Here is a 19853-nt window from a genome sequence, read left to right on the forward strand (position 1 = left end):
ACGGGTGATGTAGAGTAGCATTAACATGCCCAGGTTATAGCCTGGGGGGTGAGGGGTCGCTCCGAGAGGCAGCCCAGGGGTTTCTGAAGTGCTGGAGAGGACGCCAGCAGAAGGTTGATGATATAAATGGCGTCAGCCCAGCCAGCCAGCTGCCCTTTCCAGCCAGCTCCTTGAGGGGTGCCCACTCTTCCTACCCTCTCTGGTCAATCTTGGGTAGACATTAAGTAAAACTGACGATGTAAGCAATGTAAAGCAAGCTTCCATTTGGCCTGTGCCACGCCCTCTCTGGAAAAGGAACCCAGGGGACACTATGTCCCTGAGGCTCCTCTCCCGCTCCTCCTTACAGGCACAAAGGAGATCAGCGCTGGTGTGGATGAAGAGGGCAATATCTACCTTGCCTTTGACTGTCAGGAAATGACGGACGCCTCCCAGTTCACCTGGTGCAAGGCCTATGAGGAGATTGCCGATGAGGAGCGGTTCGAGGTTCACACCGAGGGTGATCAGTAAGTTGTCTGGAAGTCAGAGGCTGTGACCCTTCGGCTTCAACAGGCAGGAGCTACTAACACTCACCTGTCTTTTTTTTTTCCTTTCAGCTCAAAGCTGTACTTTAAGAATCCAGATAAAGTAGACATAGGGACATACTCTGTATCTGTAAGTGACACGGATGGTGTGTCCTCCAGCTTCGTTTTGGATGAGGAAGGTAATGTCTTCCTGACACAAGCTTGTCATTCTCAGCTTCGTTACATGTCTAGAGATCAACTTGAATACAGAGAAAACACATTTGATCAGGAAGAAGGCTGGGTATGGGGAGAGCTCGTGAGCCAAGATTACTTTAGAAATGTAGCAAATCAAGACTGAGGGCCTTCTCGCTGCCTCGTTCTGTCTTGGAAAGTATCAGACAAGGAAGCTGAACTTAATCTTTCCAAGGGCTTCACTGTCTCAAGAAAGGGCCACTCCCAAGACAGCAGTGTGGGTTCACTCCTACCTCCCAATATGGCTCACAGAGGAGTCAGTTTCCAACCTGTGAAACTGGGGAGACACCTTCATCTCATACACTGTGGGAATGGAGTGAGGATGAAAATCTCAGAGGGCATTGGTGACATGCTTATGGCTCCACAAATTTGCAGGACTGGCTCAGTTTTGGGTAAAGTTTACCAAACTCAGTCAAACTGAACAAGGCACATCCAAGAACAGAGGGTCGGCACTGTCAGACCTTAAGCTGCGCACAGAAGGGGCTCTGTAGCCTGTGTTTGAGGACTCTGTCCTTGCACGCACAGGAAGCATCCATGCATTCCTCTGCAGTGGACACAGGGCATCGTGCACCGGAGCTTTATGTAGTCGCAAAGGATGAAGCTTCCACCTCGCTTTATATACCTGGTGACCAAGAGACCCCACAGTTCCTGGTGTAGCTCACTTGGTTTCTACACACTTCTGCTGGGAGGCGCCACTGGGAACAGTTTGCTTTTGATTGGGAAGAGTCTGACTTCTTTATTTAGCACAAAGGAATGCTCCCATATACCCATCACATTTATGAATTCTAATTTTATGAGGGACAGGAGGAGAGGAAGAAGGGGAGGAGATGGAGTTCTGGCTTTGCTCAGCATTTCCTCAGGAGCCATGCATTCTGCTTCTGCCCTGCTGTAACTTGCCACCACGAGGGAGCTTCACTTTATCTGAATAAGAAGGAAATCCTGGAAGGGGAAAGAAACCCATCAGCCCCAGGATGTTCCATGAGAAGACCAACTGCAGGAAGCACCTCCTGTGGTAGACAGAGCAGTGATCGCAGAGGTTGCCCCTTTATCCACTCTGCAGATAATTCTAGGTTTCCAGAGGATCTGCCTTGCCCGGTCTCACATTTCCATGCCTCAACCTCAACTGTCCTTTCAGCAAGTGGGTTGCATAGTAAGGACCATGGGTGGGGCAGACTGCTAGGTGTATTAAGGGTGAAAGCCCCTTCTCTGTCCTTCTTACCTTTATTTTCATGTCCTCAGAGTAAGTCTTGGCGATATGAAACCTCAGCTCTTGCTTTGCCTTGATGTTCACAGACTTCCAAATGCACAGGTCAAAACTGATGAAGTTTTAAATTTTTTCTTAATTTTAGAACTTGAGCGCTTGATGGCACTGAGCAATGAGATAAAGAACCCCAGTAAGTAGCCTCCCTGCCTCATACATGCACTTGCAAGAAGAAGGGAGGGCCTTCATTCGGCTTACAGTGACCAACAGAATGGCCAGCTGAGGATGTGGAAACTTACCTGCCTGTTCTAATCCAAGCTAGCTGTCTAGCAAAGGTCATCTCAGAGTGTCACTCCTGAGCCTCTGACCATGGCCAGAGAGCTATAAGGAACTTATCAAACAGGCAGCTTTATGCATGATTTTCATGTCTTGTTTCCACGGTCCCAGGCAAATACCTCATGGTTTCACCCTCTTTAAATGTTTAGGAACTGGGTTGTTGCTGGTGTCTTACAATCTGCAGCTGGCCATCTGGGGAGGATCTATCTATTCACCACTGACTTATGATTTCTCTTCCTCATGTAGCAATTCCTCTGAAGTCAGAGTTAGCTTATGAGATTTTTGAAAAGGGCCAGGTCCGCTTCTGGCTCCAGGCAGAGCACCTTTCACCTGATGCCAGCTTCCGGTTTGTTATTAACGACAGAGAGGTCTCGGACAGTGAGGTGAGTGCCTGGGTGTGAGCTCTGGTTCAGAGGGGCCTGGATTTGCTGGAGTGGGAGTGAGCTAAAACTTAGAGAAATCTGGGAATACTTGGAAGGTTCTCAGAATTAATATTTTGTGTGCATTCTCATCTTTTCTGAGTTCCAGAAACAGAAATTCAGAAGGTTGACCAGATGGCTCGAGGTTGCGGTTCTCATAGTGTTCAGAGAGTTGGTCTCAGTTTGGTATGACTTAGGTTGACTTTAAAACCCATGTATGTTAGAATGAAAAAATGAGTAACTATATTTTAGAGACTTAGAGTTTGGGTTTAGGATAAGGCTCAGGATAAAAGGTGGTGTCAGTTTGCTCTATCCTGGTGTCCTGGGAAATGATTGCCCATGCTTCTCCTCTGACAGCTCCCATGGGGGCCACAAGGAGGGAAAAGAGTCTCAGGGGCATCTCAGTCCTCGCAGGCTGTTCCTTGGTGTGCGGGATCCGATCTAGACAGAGAAAGGTCTGGGGAGCTCATAAATGCTTAATATACTAAGATAAGAGCACTCGGCCTTTGTTCTGTGTGTATTTGTGCATTAACTTGTGTAAGTGTTTGCGGTGTGTGCATGCATGGCACACATGTGGTGAGAAGAAAACCTCAGGTATTTTCTCTCAGGCATCTTTTACTTCTTTGTTGAGACAGAATATCTCCCTGAACTGAAATTTCATTAAATATGTCGGCCTGGCTGGCTTCCAGAGATCTGCCTGTCTCTGCCTCCATCGGTGCTGTCTCTGGCCATGTGCTACCACACTGAGCTTTTTACCTGGGTTCTGTGATCCAAACTCAGTTCTTCATGCTTGTGAAGCAAGCACTTTTCTGGATGAGCCACCTTCCTATCTTTTTGATTGTATAAAAAGAATCTCAAAATTACTACTGTCCTCATTTTTGACAGTGGAACAGTTGGAAGTCATTACCTATATTTAGATATATTTACCCTTGTCTAATTATAGCACACTGGGGAACCCAGTCATAGGACAATCTATTTGTATGGGGTTTCATTTCTTCAGGGGTGGGGTGAGATTAGTCAGGTGTGTGAGATTTATTGGTGTGTCTCCCTTTGCCCTAAATGCTTAGTGTAGTGTCATTGGCACTTAACCACCTAGTCCTAAATTTCCAATTCAGTTATTCACCACACACTTATGAACTGGGGGGTGGAAATGAGCGCCTACCCATGTTTGTGGATAGCCCACTCTGTTTCTCTGAGCTTTCCTATGTACTTGCAGCCTGGTCTTTATGTCTGGTGGTACTGGCAAAACAGGGTTAGAAAAATCTATCAAATATAAATCTTGGAATGTCAGAGTCATGTGGTGTTTAAGATCACATGGTCCAGTCTGTCCCATGGGAGCCATAGATCCTTTTAGAAAAAATGTAGCACAGGTAGATTTTTGTGGGGTGCAAAAAGCCAAGTGAACGCCTACTGTGTATGGATAGCACTGCTTGATCAAGGTAATTGGAGACATTTTCTCTGAGCAGAGATCACACTAGGAAAAAAAGCAGAATATAGAGTAATTGCACATTATTTGCTGAACATCTTTTGATTAACATTTTCTACCTGCCACAGACAGCGTCATTCTGCTCCAGAGCTAATCTTTTGGAGTAGGAGTGTGCCATTTCACTTGTTTAATTAGCAGCCCACAGGTGACTTTCACATTTGAAGACTGATGCTGTTTTGTGAAAGTCACATAAAACCCTGTATTTATGGGGCTCATAAAAATCACAGAACTTCATCTTGCTACATCAAGATGCTTAATTATTTTCTAAAGCCTTTTCAGACACTGCAGTGACGGAGCAGAAGAAGCTGAAGAGCCTACTGTGCCTTTAAGCTTCTGGTTGGTGAGACTCATACCTGTGATTTCTTAACTAGTTAGAGTAGGTTCCCACGGATCTGGAAACTGACCGTAAGCTACCTGATGGTGATATCACAGGTACTGAGCATTTGCTGAGAAACTTGAAAGTTGCTTTTGATATCCAAATACCAATATTTGAAACTAGACAGATATGCAAGGACCAGGGCAGAGGCCACTATCTGCTCTCTTACTATGATATGGTGTTGACTCATTTTAGGACAAGGACAAAGTACTTTCTCTTATATCCTGTCATTAACCTGTTCCAGAAGGTTCTACCTCAAAACTGATATGCAGGCGTGTGCCCTTTCATTTTGGCCTTTCTCAAGCATATAGATACACCCGTCTTCTCTTCTAATGCCTTTGAAAATATTCGATGATGTTTTATAAGTACACAACATGTGACTGGCATATTTTAAATAATATTTGGATTTCTTTCTGAGTTAATTTTTGTATGTTTATTGAAGATCAAAGCCTGGAGTGGGTGGGGCAGGCTTTAGCCATGTACAATCCAGAGTCTGTTTACAGTTTTAGAGGCTGAAGTTCATAGTTACTCACTGGGAAATTGCCTATTCATTTTCTCTTCCCAATGGAGAATGGTTTGCTTTTGGTCCTTGGTTCATCCAGAGACATAGACAACCTTTCTTTCTGAGTTCCTTTAGATGTAATATCTGGTATGTCTTAGTTAGTTTTTTGTTGCTAGGAAGAGACACCATGACCAAGGCAACTCATAAAAGAAAGCATTTAATTGGGGGCTCGTTTACAGTTTTACAGGCTTAGTCTATGATCATCAAGGCAGGAAATAGGTATGGTATTGGAACAATAGCTGAGAGCTTTGCAGAGAGAGAGAGAGAGAGAGAGAGAGAGAGAGAGAGAGAGAGAGAGAGAGAGAGAGAGAGAGAGAGAGAGAGCCCTGTGTGGGCTTTTGAAACCCTTCTTCCCACAAGGCCACCACTCCTAATCCTTCCCAAACAGTTCCACTCCTAGTGAGCAAGCATTCAAATGTATGCGCCTATGGGGCCGTTCTTATTCCGACCACCACGTGGTATAACTGCCATGTGGAGAAGCAAATTCCTTATGCCATTCTCTGTGTCTTTTATGGGTTCCAGACACACAGAATTAAATGTGACAGATCGACAGGCATGATTGAGATGGTCATGGATCGGTTTACTATTGAAAATGAAGGGACCTACACTGTGCAGATTCAAGATGGAAAAGCCAAGAATCAATCTTCACTGGTCCTCATCGGGGATGGTATGCTGCGGTGAACACCCTCACATGCCCACAGACCATAGCTGAAAGAGAATTCCTTTGAGTGGAGAGAGCAGACATACTTCATTTCTCTCTTCTCTCTCTTTTCCTGAATAGCATTCAAGGCTGTCCTAGAAGAGGCTGAATTTCAAAGGAAGGAATTTCTACGGAAACAGGGTAAGTGGTAGCTCACTCACATAGCAGCACAAAGTGTAGATTTGGCTTTGTAATATGTCTCCAGCAGGCCTTGCATCTCACGGCTGGCTCTGAACACACGTAGAATAATCACACGTTATGCCATCATTTTAGCTGTGAAAATTAGGAGCTGCGTCTGTCTTTAGCCCTCTAGGGGGATTTGCCTACACTCCTCCTCCTTGCTTCTAATCTTGGCTGACCCATGCCTTGATGTTCGTGTTTCCTGTTGCTGAGGATCATCATTCTCTGATGCACATTTGTCTAGCCAGCCTCTGCACTGACTGTGGACAGTCCCTGTGTCCTGCAGGCTGATCATCCTTCCCAACACCTTCCTGTCCATGACTCTCTGTCTGCCCTATGTTAACAATCTCACACAGAAGCTGTAGGAGCACAGGTTAGCTAAATTCTCTGCCTCCTTAAGCCCAGTAGACCCCCTGGACATGTCTGATGAGAATTCTTTGACCAGGCCCATGACAGTGTCCAGACCACACCCTATTTGGTCTTGCTTTCTCCATAGGTTTTAAAAATATATATTTTGAATTGGAATAGAATTACCTCATTATCTGCCCTCCCTCTAGAATCTCCTAAGTATCCTTCTAATAAGCTCCTCCACAGGCTTTCATACAAGGCACATATTGAATTCTAGCCATATAGTGTATTAATATGAAAAAAAATCACTACATAAGTCTCAAACCTACTTCATATTTTTGTGTTGAATGAGAAAATAGCTTTATTAGGATATTACTTACTCCATGTTTACTCAGGTAGAAATGAGTGACAGGTTTGAAGAACACACACAGATTCTTCTCTGATCAGAAATAACAAGCATTTACAAAGTTGTGAGGCCACATGGCTTTGTCTTCAAGCTCATCTCTACTAAGTGTCTTACTTTAAAGATTTTATCACTATGCTGCTCAGTGCTCAGTCAGATGCACTGGCCAGGAAAGAGAATGTGATGGGCTGAATATCATAAATATTTGAAGAGTGGTAGACCCCATGCGCCAGAAGTGGGGTCTGTGTACTCCCACTAGGAACAGAAGGCTCAGGGAGAGTCAGCTGTAAGGCAAGTTGGCTTCAGGACTATAAGAAGTACCTTAGCTTTATAGGGCACAGCAGGTTCCTCCAGCCAACTCTGTTTATATATGAAAATATAACAGAAATATATTCAAATACACATTCATATGTGTATGTCATATCTACATAAGCTGTATTTATCTATACATGTAAATTCTTACTTTGGAACCTCCCCCTTTCCCACAGGCCCTCATTTTGCGGAGTATTTGCACTGGGATGTTACAGAAGAGTGTGAGGTTCGGCTTGTCTGTAAGGTGAGAGGCCCGACAGGCTCTCCTTCTTGTTCCCCACAGAGAGGCTGGTTATCGAGCAGCTGTGGGGAATGAAGTGGGTGGACCAGGGTTAGGCGCAACTAGTCAGAGGCTCAGGGTCTAGTGAGCCCTGTAGAACGGAGACAGTAAGTGCTTATCCCTCCCTCTTCATAAAGCATTACTGTTGTGACATTCAAAAGCAGAGTCAAGGAGTAGTTTACAGCAGCGCTGGCTTAGGGTGTTAGCTGCAAGAACATGAGAAGGGGGGTCATGAGGAAATGCAACTGCCAAGCTTTTCCCATGACACCATCAGGGACTGAAAAGCACATTTGGGGAGCAGGTACTTAAGTTTTATGTTAATAATTCAGTAGTTAAATAAGCTTATTTCTAAGTTGTGTTTTAATCAACAAGCCTTTAATTTACTGAGTACTGTAAAAGACCTAGGGATGAATGATTATAGAGCATTATTTTTTGTCCTTAAACTACTTACAAGCTCAAGTAGGAAAGACAAAAATAAGCAGGCTATTTCAGCGAGGTGGTGACTCATGGGGCAGGACAGGTACCGGGTCCAGGGGATGAGACAAAGAACAGGAACTGAATGACACCCTTAGCCATAGTCAGACAACAGAACCAATGCTAAGTGCATTTTGCACAGTAAGAAGCTATGGAGCTATATCAAGAGGATCTTCAGTGGGTATGGGATTGTAAGAAGGGTTGGGTATAACAGTGGAGTCTGAAGTATTGGCATTTGGAGGCAGAAAGCCAGCCGTTTACTGAACAACAGGCTGCTTACATTGGCAGTTTATACCAGAAACACCAATTTTCTCAAGTCATTACCACACATGGAAACATGTATTTCTACTGTATGTTTCTAGGCCTTGGAATTATAAACCTCAGCTCATTAGGAGGTCAGAGGTCAGGTCTAGGAATGAGGAGCACGACTGATGCTCTGGATCTGACCATAGCACAAGGACATACCAGTATTCCTGTATCCCAAGGGCAGGGGGCAAACATGTGAGGTCCCCTTCCCGGGCCTCTGACAGCATCTTAGTGCTAGGTAATTGCCCATAAATGTTGGAAACTACTCAAGGTTCCCTGTCCACAGAGACACACATATCAGGAAATGAAGAAAACCGTTCTTGAAACAAATACTTTGCAATCTCATGCATTTGTTTTTCACACATACATACTGCAAACCATCTTTCTAAATATTTTTCTCACTCAGTGATACCATGGCAGGTATTACTCTAGTTATTTATGTGATAAAATACACAGGGAATATATATTTCAGGATATAAATACCTATATTTTTACAGAAAAGCATTTGAAAACAAAAGAAGTATTTAATAGAAACCTTAATAATAATTATAGTAAGAAAGAATCTTGGTAGTTTGTCATACAGAGCAGTGTGATGGGACAGCGGTGTTCCTTGGGGATAGGCATGGTGTGCCTGTGATGTCTGAGAGATTAGCTTGCTTCTAAGTCTAATGCCCATGGACACATTAGACACCTGAGTGTTCCAGTGTGACAGGGATGAATTGTAGGGTCAGAGAAGATAAGCGGGGACTGTCCCTGGGTTAGGACCCCTCCACCTACATGCAGGTAGATCGAAGCTGTTTAGAGAAGAGACTGAAGGGCACTGGAAAGGCTTTGATCCCTCACACACAGAGTAGAAGCTTCTGCCCTGATGAGCAGAGTGAGCCTAGGAGTCTGAGAAGGATGGCAGAGGCTGGCGCTGCAGGGAGACCCAGAAAGACCTGGAAGTTACCACCTGATGATGTATGTTCACTCATGTTCAGTGCTGTGGGGCCCTGTTTCCAGGGTGGCTGGTGCATGGTCTCCATCTATCCCTTACACACTGTGAATGGCCTTTCTGTACCAGGCCGACTTTCGACTCTGGGGGCTAAAGCAGGCAAAAGCACACATGGTATGGGTATGTGATTCCCTGGTGTCACTGTGACAGTATTGCATATAGAGGCTGTGGAAATTCCAAACACATGGCATTACTGCTCTAGAGAGCCAATCCCGTGACATCATTTGTAATGTTCCATTTCTGGTGTTATTTGTGTGGGGTCTGTATGGATGGGGATGTAGATTCCTCAGCATCCTGGAATCCAATCTCATCCCATATCTATTAGCAACGTGCATATGGGTGTGGCTGCACTCCATCAGAACCCTGAAGAGCTGAGCTTCTAAAGCTAGAGGCTCAACTGAGGAATTCCCACATAGGAAAGCTTGCCATCCATGAGTGCATCATTGCTCTGTGTCCATTCACCCCAACATTACGCTTTCAAAGAGGAGTCTCCCAGTGACCCATAGAACTTTAGATCTATAGATCTGAGGAACATTTATGACTCAAAGCACTTTGCTTAGGCATCATTAGTGACACTTCCCATTAAACAAGAGATTTTCACACCTACTGACTCCATGGGCTGTGAGGGCTTTCTGTTTCCAGGAGACAACTGAGAAATGTGTTTGCCATTATTAGAAGTGACAGTTCTTCCATGAATCCCCCGCTGCTACTGTTGAGGGTAAATGCTGGTGTTTCTTTAGGTTTGGAGTTGACTAACCCTGAAGGATTTTTTTTTTTTCTCTCCTGAGCCATGGTGATTCACTTGGGATTTCCTTTGCAGGTTGCAAACACCAAGAGGGAAACGGTTTTCAAATGGCTCAAGGATGATGTTCTTTATGAAACCGAGAAACTGCCGGACCTGGAGAAGGGCGTCTGCGAGCTGCTTATACCAAAGGTAGGGTGCAGCTGGAGAAACAAAACAGCGCTGTTCATAACTCGTAAACTCGGCAATGCCTTTCAATCTGCACACTGATTTCCAATGCCTTGCTAGGAAAATGTCCTAATACAACATCTGATGTCATGGTACTGATTCCACATAAATATGGAATGTGTTTTATTCATAGCTGTCTAAGAAGGATCATGGTGAATACAAAGCAACCTTGAAAGATGACAGAGGTCAAGATGTGTCTGTCCTGGAAATAGTTGGCAAAGGTAAAATGGTACCTTCTTTGTCTTACAGTAAAATCCATTTTGTTCACGGAATGAGGTGTACTGTGGAGGAGTGCTAGTGGGTACCCTCAGCTTTCTGTCCATGCTATAGGGAGTACAGAGGAGGTATAGTCATGTGCTCACGGAGCTGACAGAGCTCCACTCTGTCCCTGGAATGGCAGGTGCTATGCAAGTGCACTCACGCACACTCTGAGCTGTGTGCATTTTGCCTCTGTGGTGACACTGTAAGAAACAAAGATTATGCTTTGTCTACATTATAAGAGCGTTAGGAAAATGCACAATATCACTTTGGGCTTAGAGGAAATGTCGCATCCTCTCATCAGAAGCCAGGTTTGATCCCTTTACGAATGCAGTTAAGATGATTGAAGCTCTTATGAAGTTATTCAAATCAATGTACAGTTGAATTTATGTTGAACAAAATGTTCTTGTCCCATGTTTAAAAGGCAAATAGGTTAGAAGGATTTATGGTGCACATAAGCCTTTTATGGGCAAATATTACCATTTTAATGTTTCAGTTTTCAAATGAGTAGCACAGTTTCCTGTGTCAATTTAATTAGACATGGAAAATGTTGCTTTCTGTTAAAGCTACACCCCATGATGGTCCATTTCCCTTCTCCTTTCCAGTGTACGAGGACATGATCTTGGCAATGAGTCGTGTGTGTGGTAAGTAAACAGCTCTGAGTTTTAAAGACTGGTTGGCCGAAGCATCTCTTTTTCCTGGGGTGGGCACTCACCTCTCAGAAGACATTGGTGGCCAGGGTGTGTTCCATGCCTGGACTTGGGTGGCTGGCAGGAGAGTAACCGGTTATCTGCTCACTCCGTGATGCCCCCTCAGAGCTTTGCGGGGTCAGTAAGGAAGCCTATGTTCAGCTTCTGAAGCCCCCCGCTGGCCTTGCCACCAGGCACCACTGACAACTTGCCTCTGCCCAACGTTGGAAAATTTTAAAAATCCACAGTTGCCATTAGTCTTTTTTCAAACATTGAATAGTAATCGTGGATATTTAACACCCGGACCTCATAGTCTGTGCACTGAGCTGAGCCATTTACTTTTCTATAGAAATCGGAGAAGCAAAAATACTGTTCATAAACTAAAAAGAGTAGCTTACATGTCTACAATGAGTGGTTTTATTACTCTAGACTCTGTAGGTTTGTAGGCATGTTCAACCTGCGACCCACTGGCCACATGCGGCTGCACAAAGTCAAGGGTAGCTATGAACGTGGCCCAACAGAAAACCATAACCGCGGTGGTATGAGACTTTTGGGATTTTTTTCCTGTAGTTCCATTGTGAGGCTCTCCAGTGTGTAATTTGTAGGCGACAACATTGTGTGCCAAAGGGCTGACACACAAACTTGAGGACACCCAAGTTACATTTTCTGATCACGTAGCCACAGTGTGCATAGGCAAGTGGGTGCCAGACTGCTAAAGGCCAGCAGTGGATTATTTTTGAAAAACTGTATGCTTCTTTGGTCTTAAGCAAAGGGCTTTTCAAAGTACTCTGGCAGGGCAAGTGTGTGTTTAATGAAAGAATATGAATGGGGGCTCACCAGAACCCACAGACTCTTCACCCCAATTAGAGTCCCGTGTTTTCCTGGGTTTCCCATGAAACCCACTGTGTGCTTATCTCTAATATTTTGCAAACAGCATTGCGAGGTAGACCTTTTGTTTTTGTTTGGTGAAAGGACCAGGCCACATTTCAAAATGAGTTTCCCTTGGCTTTCAGTGAGTCAAGTGCTAACCTGGTGGGTGTGCGTGCTACTTGTGAGACAAGCCAAACCATTTGAAAAGTGGCTTTGCTCTTAGACTCTGGCGGGTTGCTTTGTATTATCTATCTTATAATGTGCTGGAGGGCCCACCTGCTGATGACAGAGCTGGTCACACATAGAGAGCGATGAGTGCGACAGACTAGCCTCAAATGATGCTTCTGAAACTCTCAGCTCACTCCATCACACAAAGTAGACCCAGGAATCTTTTATGGGGATTTGGGTGGGGATGAAGAGCAAGGAAAGAAGTCTCCATGTGATCAGACCCCTGGTGTCCCTGTGACATTTCAGGTGGAGAGGAGTGAGGTGCACATGACGTGAGGATGGAGGGTTCAGCTGATTCTCACACCTCCCTTCTTTGTGGGTTTTCTGTAGCTCTTCAGATTTGGGTCAATTAATATAAAAGTTTTCACAGTCACTGTCAGACTATTTTGATTCTTCTGAGCAAGGAAAAATGCTAAGGGCCAGGTGTGGACTATTTTGAAAAAACTTTGTTTCTTTGTCTTAAGCACAGGGCTTTTCAAAGTACTGTGGCAGGGTAAGTGTGTGTTTAACGGAAGCATATGGCATAGGAGTGAGGTGGGAGCCGCTGCGGCAGGAATGAGCACCAGCTGAGGACGGATGTGCTGGTGGGATGGATGGATGCACCTTACCAGGCCACAGGCCTGTCCCTTTTCTCTGAGATCTGAGATAACATTTTGTCATCTTCAGGAGCCTCTGCCTCACCGCTGAAGGTTCTCTGCACCCCAGAGGGCATCAGACTTCAGTGTTTCATGAAGTATTTCACGGAGGAGATGAAGGTCAGCTGGTATCACAAGTGAGTACGAGAGCACGTGTCTGTGGTTGCAGCAGCCCGGGGCTCTCAGCAAGTTCAGGCTATAACCGTGATCTCAGGAATTGTGCCAAGCTTTGGCTGGGTGGGCCATGGGGCAGTGGGGAGGGTTTAGGCAAAGGAGAAAGATAAGGAAATGTCAGAAGGTGTCAACAGCTTCCTCACCTAGTGCTTACTGATGACAAATATACTCAAAGCACATCATCCTGGCAGTGTGAAGAGCAGCAAGGGGACCAGTGTTTAGGGTCAAAGCTCCAACCTTCCAACCAGTGGCTTTCTCACTAGACAGGGGTAAGAAGACAAGGACCCAAGAAGCCCAATAGTTAAAATAACAGAGGGTGTAGGGAAAACCTGTATCAGTGGGGGACACTCAGTCCATAGATCCCAGTGAGAATTTTGCAGAATGCAGATGTAGGCACAGACATTTGTTATTTGCTATAAAAAATGCCAAGTCATAGATCAAGGAATGCAGAAAATGCCACTTTAAATAACAAGACTGAAAATCTAGCCTGTGTGAATGGGAAGCAAGCCGAAGGAATGCAGCAAAAATGTTCTTCAGAAAAAGGACTTTGTTTCTTGCTGGAGGGTGAATTAATGTATTGTGCATCCATGGCAAAGCTCAACTATCTGAGTATTGAGCACTCCAGACTTAGAGGAATCCCAGCCACTCAAGGAGTTTCCTGCTGTCATTATAGGAAAAACAAAGCTTGCATGCTTTGACCTCAGGGTGTATGTGTTTCCTCAGCTCTCCTGCAGTGGTCACACAGGCTGATGGCTTCCCTGAATCAACGTGGGCTCCAACTACTTGCAAGAAGGAGATGCCTTCTTTCTTCCGCATCTTACCTTCAGTGTCTTTAGACAGGGTGGGAGAGGTGTTGAGATGAAGGCTTCAGTGGGGAGTTGAGGTGATGGGTAGTTTCTCTCCCACTCTGGGCAGGACTGTGACCTGTGAGCGTTTTCTAAGCATACAGTAGTACCTTTGCATTACAGAGACAGAATGACATCTGCAGATTTAAGGACCATATGGGTAGTTCACGGTAGAGTGAGATTGAAGAAGCTACAGGAGTTATTGCATACTTAGGGATGGGGGCTAGTGACCCACACAGCACTTGAATTAGATTGCAAATCCCTATTTGTGGTGGATGCTGTCTCCCTCTGACAACCAGGGAGTGTGTTACAACTTTCAAACAACACTCAGTCACTACACGGGGGCGGGGTGTGTGCGCTGATGTGTTTCAAGTGGACAGCAGGAGGGCCGTATCAATGTGTCTGTTCACATTGAACCCTTTGCCTCAAGTCTGTCTGGCTTTGGAGGCATCAACAGCCCTGTTGTAACTGTCCACTGTGTGCTTGTATGGGTCTATGTAGGCTTGGAGGCACTGTCTGTCTAATCCTCTCTTAGATAGTCAGTTCATGGAGGGTGGCAGGGAGACTGACTGCACAGCATATTTTTGGTGAACAAATTTTCTTTTCTGTAGAACCAGAAAGTCTATATAATAAAGTCTTGTTATTCCTTTTGGGTAGGACTGGGCAGTTGTAAGTGTTTAAGTGACCTTTCCATTGCTTTGGTAATAGTGATTTTGCTCTGAGATCACCAGAGGTCTAGCATTTGTATGTGCCACCCTTAGGTAAAGAGCCAGTTGATGAGGACGAACCTACTAGGATGTGAACAAAGCATTCTGGCTAAAAAGCTGTGAGTCTGCACTATAGCTCTGGTTTCTGTCCTCCCAAGGGCACCAAGTCTCTGTGTGTCCTCCTGCAGGGGTGTCCTGTGCTCTGTGAGGCAAGTGTAGTGCCTTGAGATTATACCCTTTTATATCTGCCTGGCTGGGTCTTCCATGGAGCCTCCCTGTCCACCTCCCTCCCCATCTGCCTATATTCCTGATGTACTAGTCAGTTTTCAATCCAGGCTTGACATGCTCCGTGTTGCCACATTATAAGTGTTGCCTGTTGGAGCTATTTCACAGTGAAGAGGGCCAGAGAATTCCTTCTTACTGAACTACAGAGTACATAGTGGCCAGCAAGGCTACTAGAATTACCATAAGCTCGATTCTCTGCAAATCCCCAATCAGTCCTCTAAATTATAGTAACTTGAAAATGATACCTACACTTGGACTGCGTATATAATTAGATATGTGTCCACATCAGGCAGGTTGGTTTGAGAACAGGTAACTGTTGGAGCACAGTATTGAGGGACTTAGTCTTACTTGCATCTTAAAAGTTGGGATAGAGTACATATAACATAAACTTTATTATTTCATACATTGTAAGGGTGCAGTGCAAACATGCCGTGGCTCATCATCTTTGCTACCCATCTGCAGAGCCTTGGCCTTGTAAAATGGAACGTTGCCTCCACTGTACACTGATCTCCTTCTACTCTCTGCTCTTGAGTGTGGCAATTCTGGTAACCTCAGATTGTAGAAACATGTTTGTCCACATGTGACCAGCTTTTAAAGTGTGGCTTAATGCTGTGAGAATTCATGCATGTTGTAGTGTGTATCAGTTCCCTTCTTCTTAAAGGATCAGCAGTATTCTGCCATGTGGGTGACCTGCGGTTCAATTATCCATTCACCTGTCAGGGCCCTCGTGGCTGTCCACATTGCTCAGTGTGAATGCTACTGCTACTGATGTGTATCCAAGTCCTTGCTTTCAGCTTTTGAACATGCACCTAGAGATGGGATTGCTGTAACAGGTCATAAGTTCTATGCACAGTATTCTTAGGAATTGCCAAATCAAGTATTCTAAAATCCTTTAAGTTACAATCACTTAGGAGGTTTCAGGAGTTATTAATGTACTTAAGTTGATAATAGCTGGAAAAATCCCCCCAAACCTACTGTGCCATTGCATGAGCAAATGAGTAGACCTTTCTCAACCAGATGTGAGCAAGCAGACTCTTCTCACTCAGACATGCTAGTGTACTCTCACAAGTGTGAACGTTAAGATCCAGAGGCTGAACTGAGCATGCCCATGTTGCTTTCTAGAGAGGCTAAGATCGCATCCAGTGAGCACATGCGCATTGGAGGAAGTGAGGAGATGGCTTGGCTGCAGATCTGCGAGCCCACAGAGAAGGACAAGGGAAAATACACTTTTGAGATTTTCGACGGCAAAGACAACCACCAGCGCTCGCTGGACCTTTCTGGACAAGGTACGGGAAGTTCACTGTAGCCCCTCACACTCTTGGGAACAACCCACATGGATACTGAAAAGAAAAAGGTGCATTGAATAACTCACCTGGCGTCAGAACGTTCACTTAGAGGGAACTGCTTGAGAGAAATCAATTTATTACTTTGATTACTTGTCAGTTTTCATTTTATCAGCTATCTAGTAGAACATCTGAGCGGATAAGAGTTAAACACATGGAAATATGAGTGACATATGGAATGTTTCCTTACAGCTTTTGATGAAGCATTTGCCGAGTTCCAGCAACTCAAGTAAGACCCACAGCTTGCTATCACTGTGTGATGGGGGTAGTTTGGGGGACTGACTGGTTTATACTGACCACTTACAGACTCATCCATAAATGCCTTAGTGATTCTGAAAATACTCTGTTCTCAGGATGAAATACAAATTTAAGAAATACAATAAGATCAGGGCAACCATTCCTGCCCACACACTAGAAATGCATTGTGTATCAACTTCCTAGGGTATCAGAACCCTGGATTACTTTAAATGATTAAAATGATGGATTCAGCAAATCATCATATTCCAGGTGACATGCTACACAGAGCAACTGTTAAAGAATGCCTCACATTTTCAAATGAGTGTCTGAATTTTATAATATTAATGCTGAGGACAGTCCTTGGCGCTTACTAAATTATTCTAAATTGTTCAAGATGCCTTTTTTGAGTGGATATGTGACAAATGTGATAAATTAGAAATTGACAATTTAACAAAATACCTATGGTCTAGCAGATAGCTTAGTCAGCCAAGTGGGACCTTAAAAGCCATGTCTAAGAAAAAGGAGCTGGAAACAGAAGGGCACACCTGTAACCTGGGCAGTGGGCAGGCAGAGACAGCGTACCCCTAGCTAGGGTTTCTGGCCAGCCAGTCTAACCAAATCAGCAAGCTGGGGTCCGGGTAGGAGAGAGAGGCGGGGTAGGAGAGAGAGAAGGGGTGAGGGAGGGAGAGAGATGGGGTGAATGAGAATCCTGCCTCAAAAATTAACAAGGTGGAAAGTTTTTAAGGAAAGCAGTTAATATCAATGTTTGGCTTCTACATGTACACACATCCACACCTGTACATACACAAGTACACACACACACACCCCTAAAAGTCTCTAATGTACTCTAGTGAATCTGGTGCACAACAATGCATTTCCCCAGCCTGAGAGTTTGCATGCTAATCTGTTTTTTGGTTTTAACATCCTTCTCATCTCTCAATGATCAGACCCTCTGCATGGGTACAGTTATACACCCTCAGACCCAACCACAGTAGAAAAATATTGCAAAGGCAGCATATCCCTATAGGCATTCCGTAAATAAAAGGTTAGGGACTGTTTACACAGTGTTGACTTCATCGTCTTGTAAGTGACTAGAGATGACTGGCAAGACCTAGGAGGATGAGCATATGTTGTATGTAAACACAGCACATTTTCATCTCAGGGACTTGCACATGCATAGAGTTTAGTATCCTTGGGGTTCAGCTCTGGAACCAATGGGGAGATGGCTGTATAGTTGTGTATCATTAGACTTCTCAAACTTCTCAAGTGCATGGTGTATTTTTGTCAGTAGCATTTCTTACAGCTCTCTCTCTTCCTCCCCTCCCTCCCTCCCGTTTGTGATTTCTAGGGCAGCTGCATTTGCCGAGAAGAGTGAGTACTTGTGGGGTGATAATGTGGATGGGTGGGGGGAGGTGCACAGGTCACATGGTTGATTTAGTGGATCAGTGACAGCAACCCCAGTCTGAGTGCACCCTGATCTTTCGGCTTCTGCTACTTCCAGCCTATGTCTTACCTGACTGCCTTCTACTTCTTGTCTTCACCCACCCTCAAAAGATTCTGTTCCCCACATGCCAGGACCCTCCCTTTTGTGAGACATAGCTCTTTCTGCTTGTAGTCCTTGATATGACCCCTTGGTTCAGTCCACCCTCCTTTCTATTTCCTTGGTGCTACTTGTCCCCTAACCTGTCCTGAGTCAGCCATTCCTTTTCTGTGGCTGGGTGTGTTTTTCCACATAACCTTCTGTTTGTGTCCTCTCCTGGATGTACACATGTCATTTCCTGTTTCCACCTTGGTATCACCTGGTGTCAGCCTCAGGCCTCCTGAAGGGCCACCCTGACAGCACCTCCTCAACCCAGCTCCTTTCCTTTGTAGATCGTGGCAAGGTGATTGGCGGCTTACCTGACGTGGTGACCATAATGGAAGGCAAGGTAAGAGCAGACAACTGGGGACAGGTGGCATGAGTGTAGTGATGCAGGGTGGGACACAGTGCAGAAATTGCTCCCCACTCAGCCTGCAGGGTACCCACACTACCTCCCATTATGCTGTTACCCCTCTGTCCTGCACCCCTGATAACTTCTGCAAACAGAGAGGTGTTAGAGGGTTTGGCTAGTGTGTGTGAGGCACTGGGCTTCACTCTTTGTACTGAGCAAAACAACAAGAATAGCAGCAGCAACAACAGAAGCTAGTATTGCAAATCTTCAAAGACCAGCCACTTGTTATAAGGATTTTGGTGTCCACAGGGTCTGATGTCACCAGGTTCTGAGGTTCCTCTGAATGAGGTAGTGCGTCAGCTCCCATCTGCCATGAAACTATGAGCTACCACCTTTGAACGTGAACAGTCACAACTTCTTTAATGTTAAAGAAAAGAAAAAAAGACTGTTATAATTTCCAAGGTCATTTTAGAATCCATGATTGAGGTTTTAATTTGTCTCTCATCAGTGGAATTATTGATATCTAATTGGCACTTCTGCTGCATGATTCTAGCTCAATGTCGTGGGGACATAGGTACTTGAAGGACTTTATTAGGCCCAAATGCAAAATTTATAGAGCTCTTAAATAGCCAGTGAAAGCACAGACAGCCCCTGAGATGGAGTAACCGTGACATCACAGAAGGTATGAATGTGGAATTAATAGTTATGGGCTGCAGGTTTGTTGAGCCCAGGCAAGGTAGGAGATACAGAGGTATAGTCTTTGGATTTTCCAGGAGAATTGGGAACACAGACTCCTAAGTCTAAATGTAAAGCAAGTATAGGGGCTAAAGGATGGTCCTTTAGGAGAGAAAGAGAAAGAGTTCCTCTTAGAAACAGGGTGGTGCTTCAGCTCCCAGCACCCATGCTGACTCACAACCTCTGCTGATGCTGACGCCAGGGGATTTAATGCCTTATTATTCCTTCCACAAACAGCTATACTCACACAGACATCCCCTTATACAGACATGCAGGAGTGCACATAAATGAGAATAAAAACAAACTTAAAACATTTCAAAATAAGTTCAGCGGCACAGTAACAGTGACCCCATAACCCTCAGGCCCAGCTTGGAGCGTGGAATAAGCAGAACCATTTCCACAGCTCTTCCTTGGGCCCTCCTCCACAGCACAGTGCTCCTCTCCTCTCCTCCCCCACAGCATAGTGCTCCTCCCCCTCCTCCCCCTCCTCCCCCATAGCATACTGCTCCTCTCCCCTCCTCCCCCACAATACAGTGCTCCTCTTCCCTCCTCCTCCATAGCACAGTGCTCCTTTCCCCTCCTCTCCCTCCTGCCCCACAATACTGTGCTCTTCTCCCCTTCTCCCTTTGGAGCCTGTGTGGATGAAGGGTTGTAGATGTAATGGATAATTAACAGGGGCCAGTGGGCACAACAGAGATCAGTATGCTTTTTCTTTCCTTTTAACATTCACTATTGGAAAATTCCACATGTTTTCCATGATCAAGCCTACCCACCCCCTTCTCTCCTACTCTTTTTCTAACTGTCTTTCTCTATCCAC

At 45.0% G+C, this 19853-nt stretch overlaps 1 protein-coding gene across 1 annotated transcript in view; it reads left to right on the forward strand.

The window, feature by feature from the left end:
* Window positions 1–19853, forward strand: part of Myom2 (myomesin 2) — a 66567-nt gene that overhangs the window by 45924 nt on the left and 790 nt on the right. Inside the window, exons 22-36 of the mRNA XM_051170015.1 lie at window positions 347–503; window positions 594–700; window positions 2102–2146; window positions 2536–2672; window positions 5655–5799; window positions 5914–5973; window positions 7252–7319; window positions 9950–10063; window positions 10233–10320; window positions 10963–11001; window positions 12811–12916; window positions 15913–16076; window positions 16326–16362; window positions 17719–17741; window positions 18243–18298. Of these exons, the coding sequence (XP_051025972.1) occupies window positions 347–503; window positions 594–700; window positions 2102–2146; window positions 2536–2672; window positions 5655–5799; window positions 5914–5973; window positions 7252–7319; window positions 9950–10063; window positions 10233–10320; window positions 10963–11001; window positions 12811–12916; window positions 15913–16076; window positions 16326–16362; window positions 17719–17741; window positions 18243–18298 (1346 nt within the window). The remainder of the gene's footprint in view (window positions 1–346; window positions 504–593; window positions 701–2101; window positions 2147–2535; window positions 2673–5654; window positions 5800–5913; window positions 5974–7251; window positions 7320–9949; window positions 10064–10232; window positions 10321–10962; window positions 11002–12810; window positions 12917–15912; window positions 16077–16325; window positions 16363–17718; window positions 17742–18242; window positions 18299–19853) is intronic.

The sequence above is a fragment of the Acomys russatus genome, chromosome 27, assembly GCF_903995435.1.
Source record: "Acomys russatus chromosome 27, mAcoRus1.1, whole genome shotgun sequence".
NCBI classification, from domain to species: Eukaryota; Metazoa; Chordata; class Mammalia; order Rodentia; family Muridae; genus Acomys; species Acomys russatus.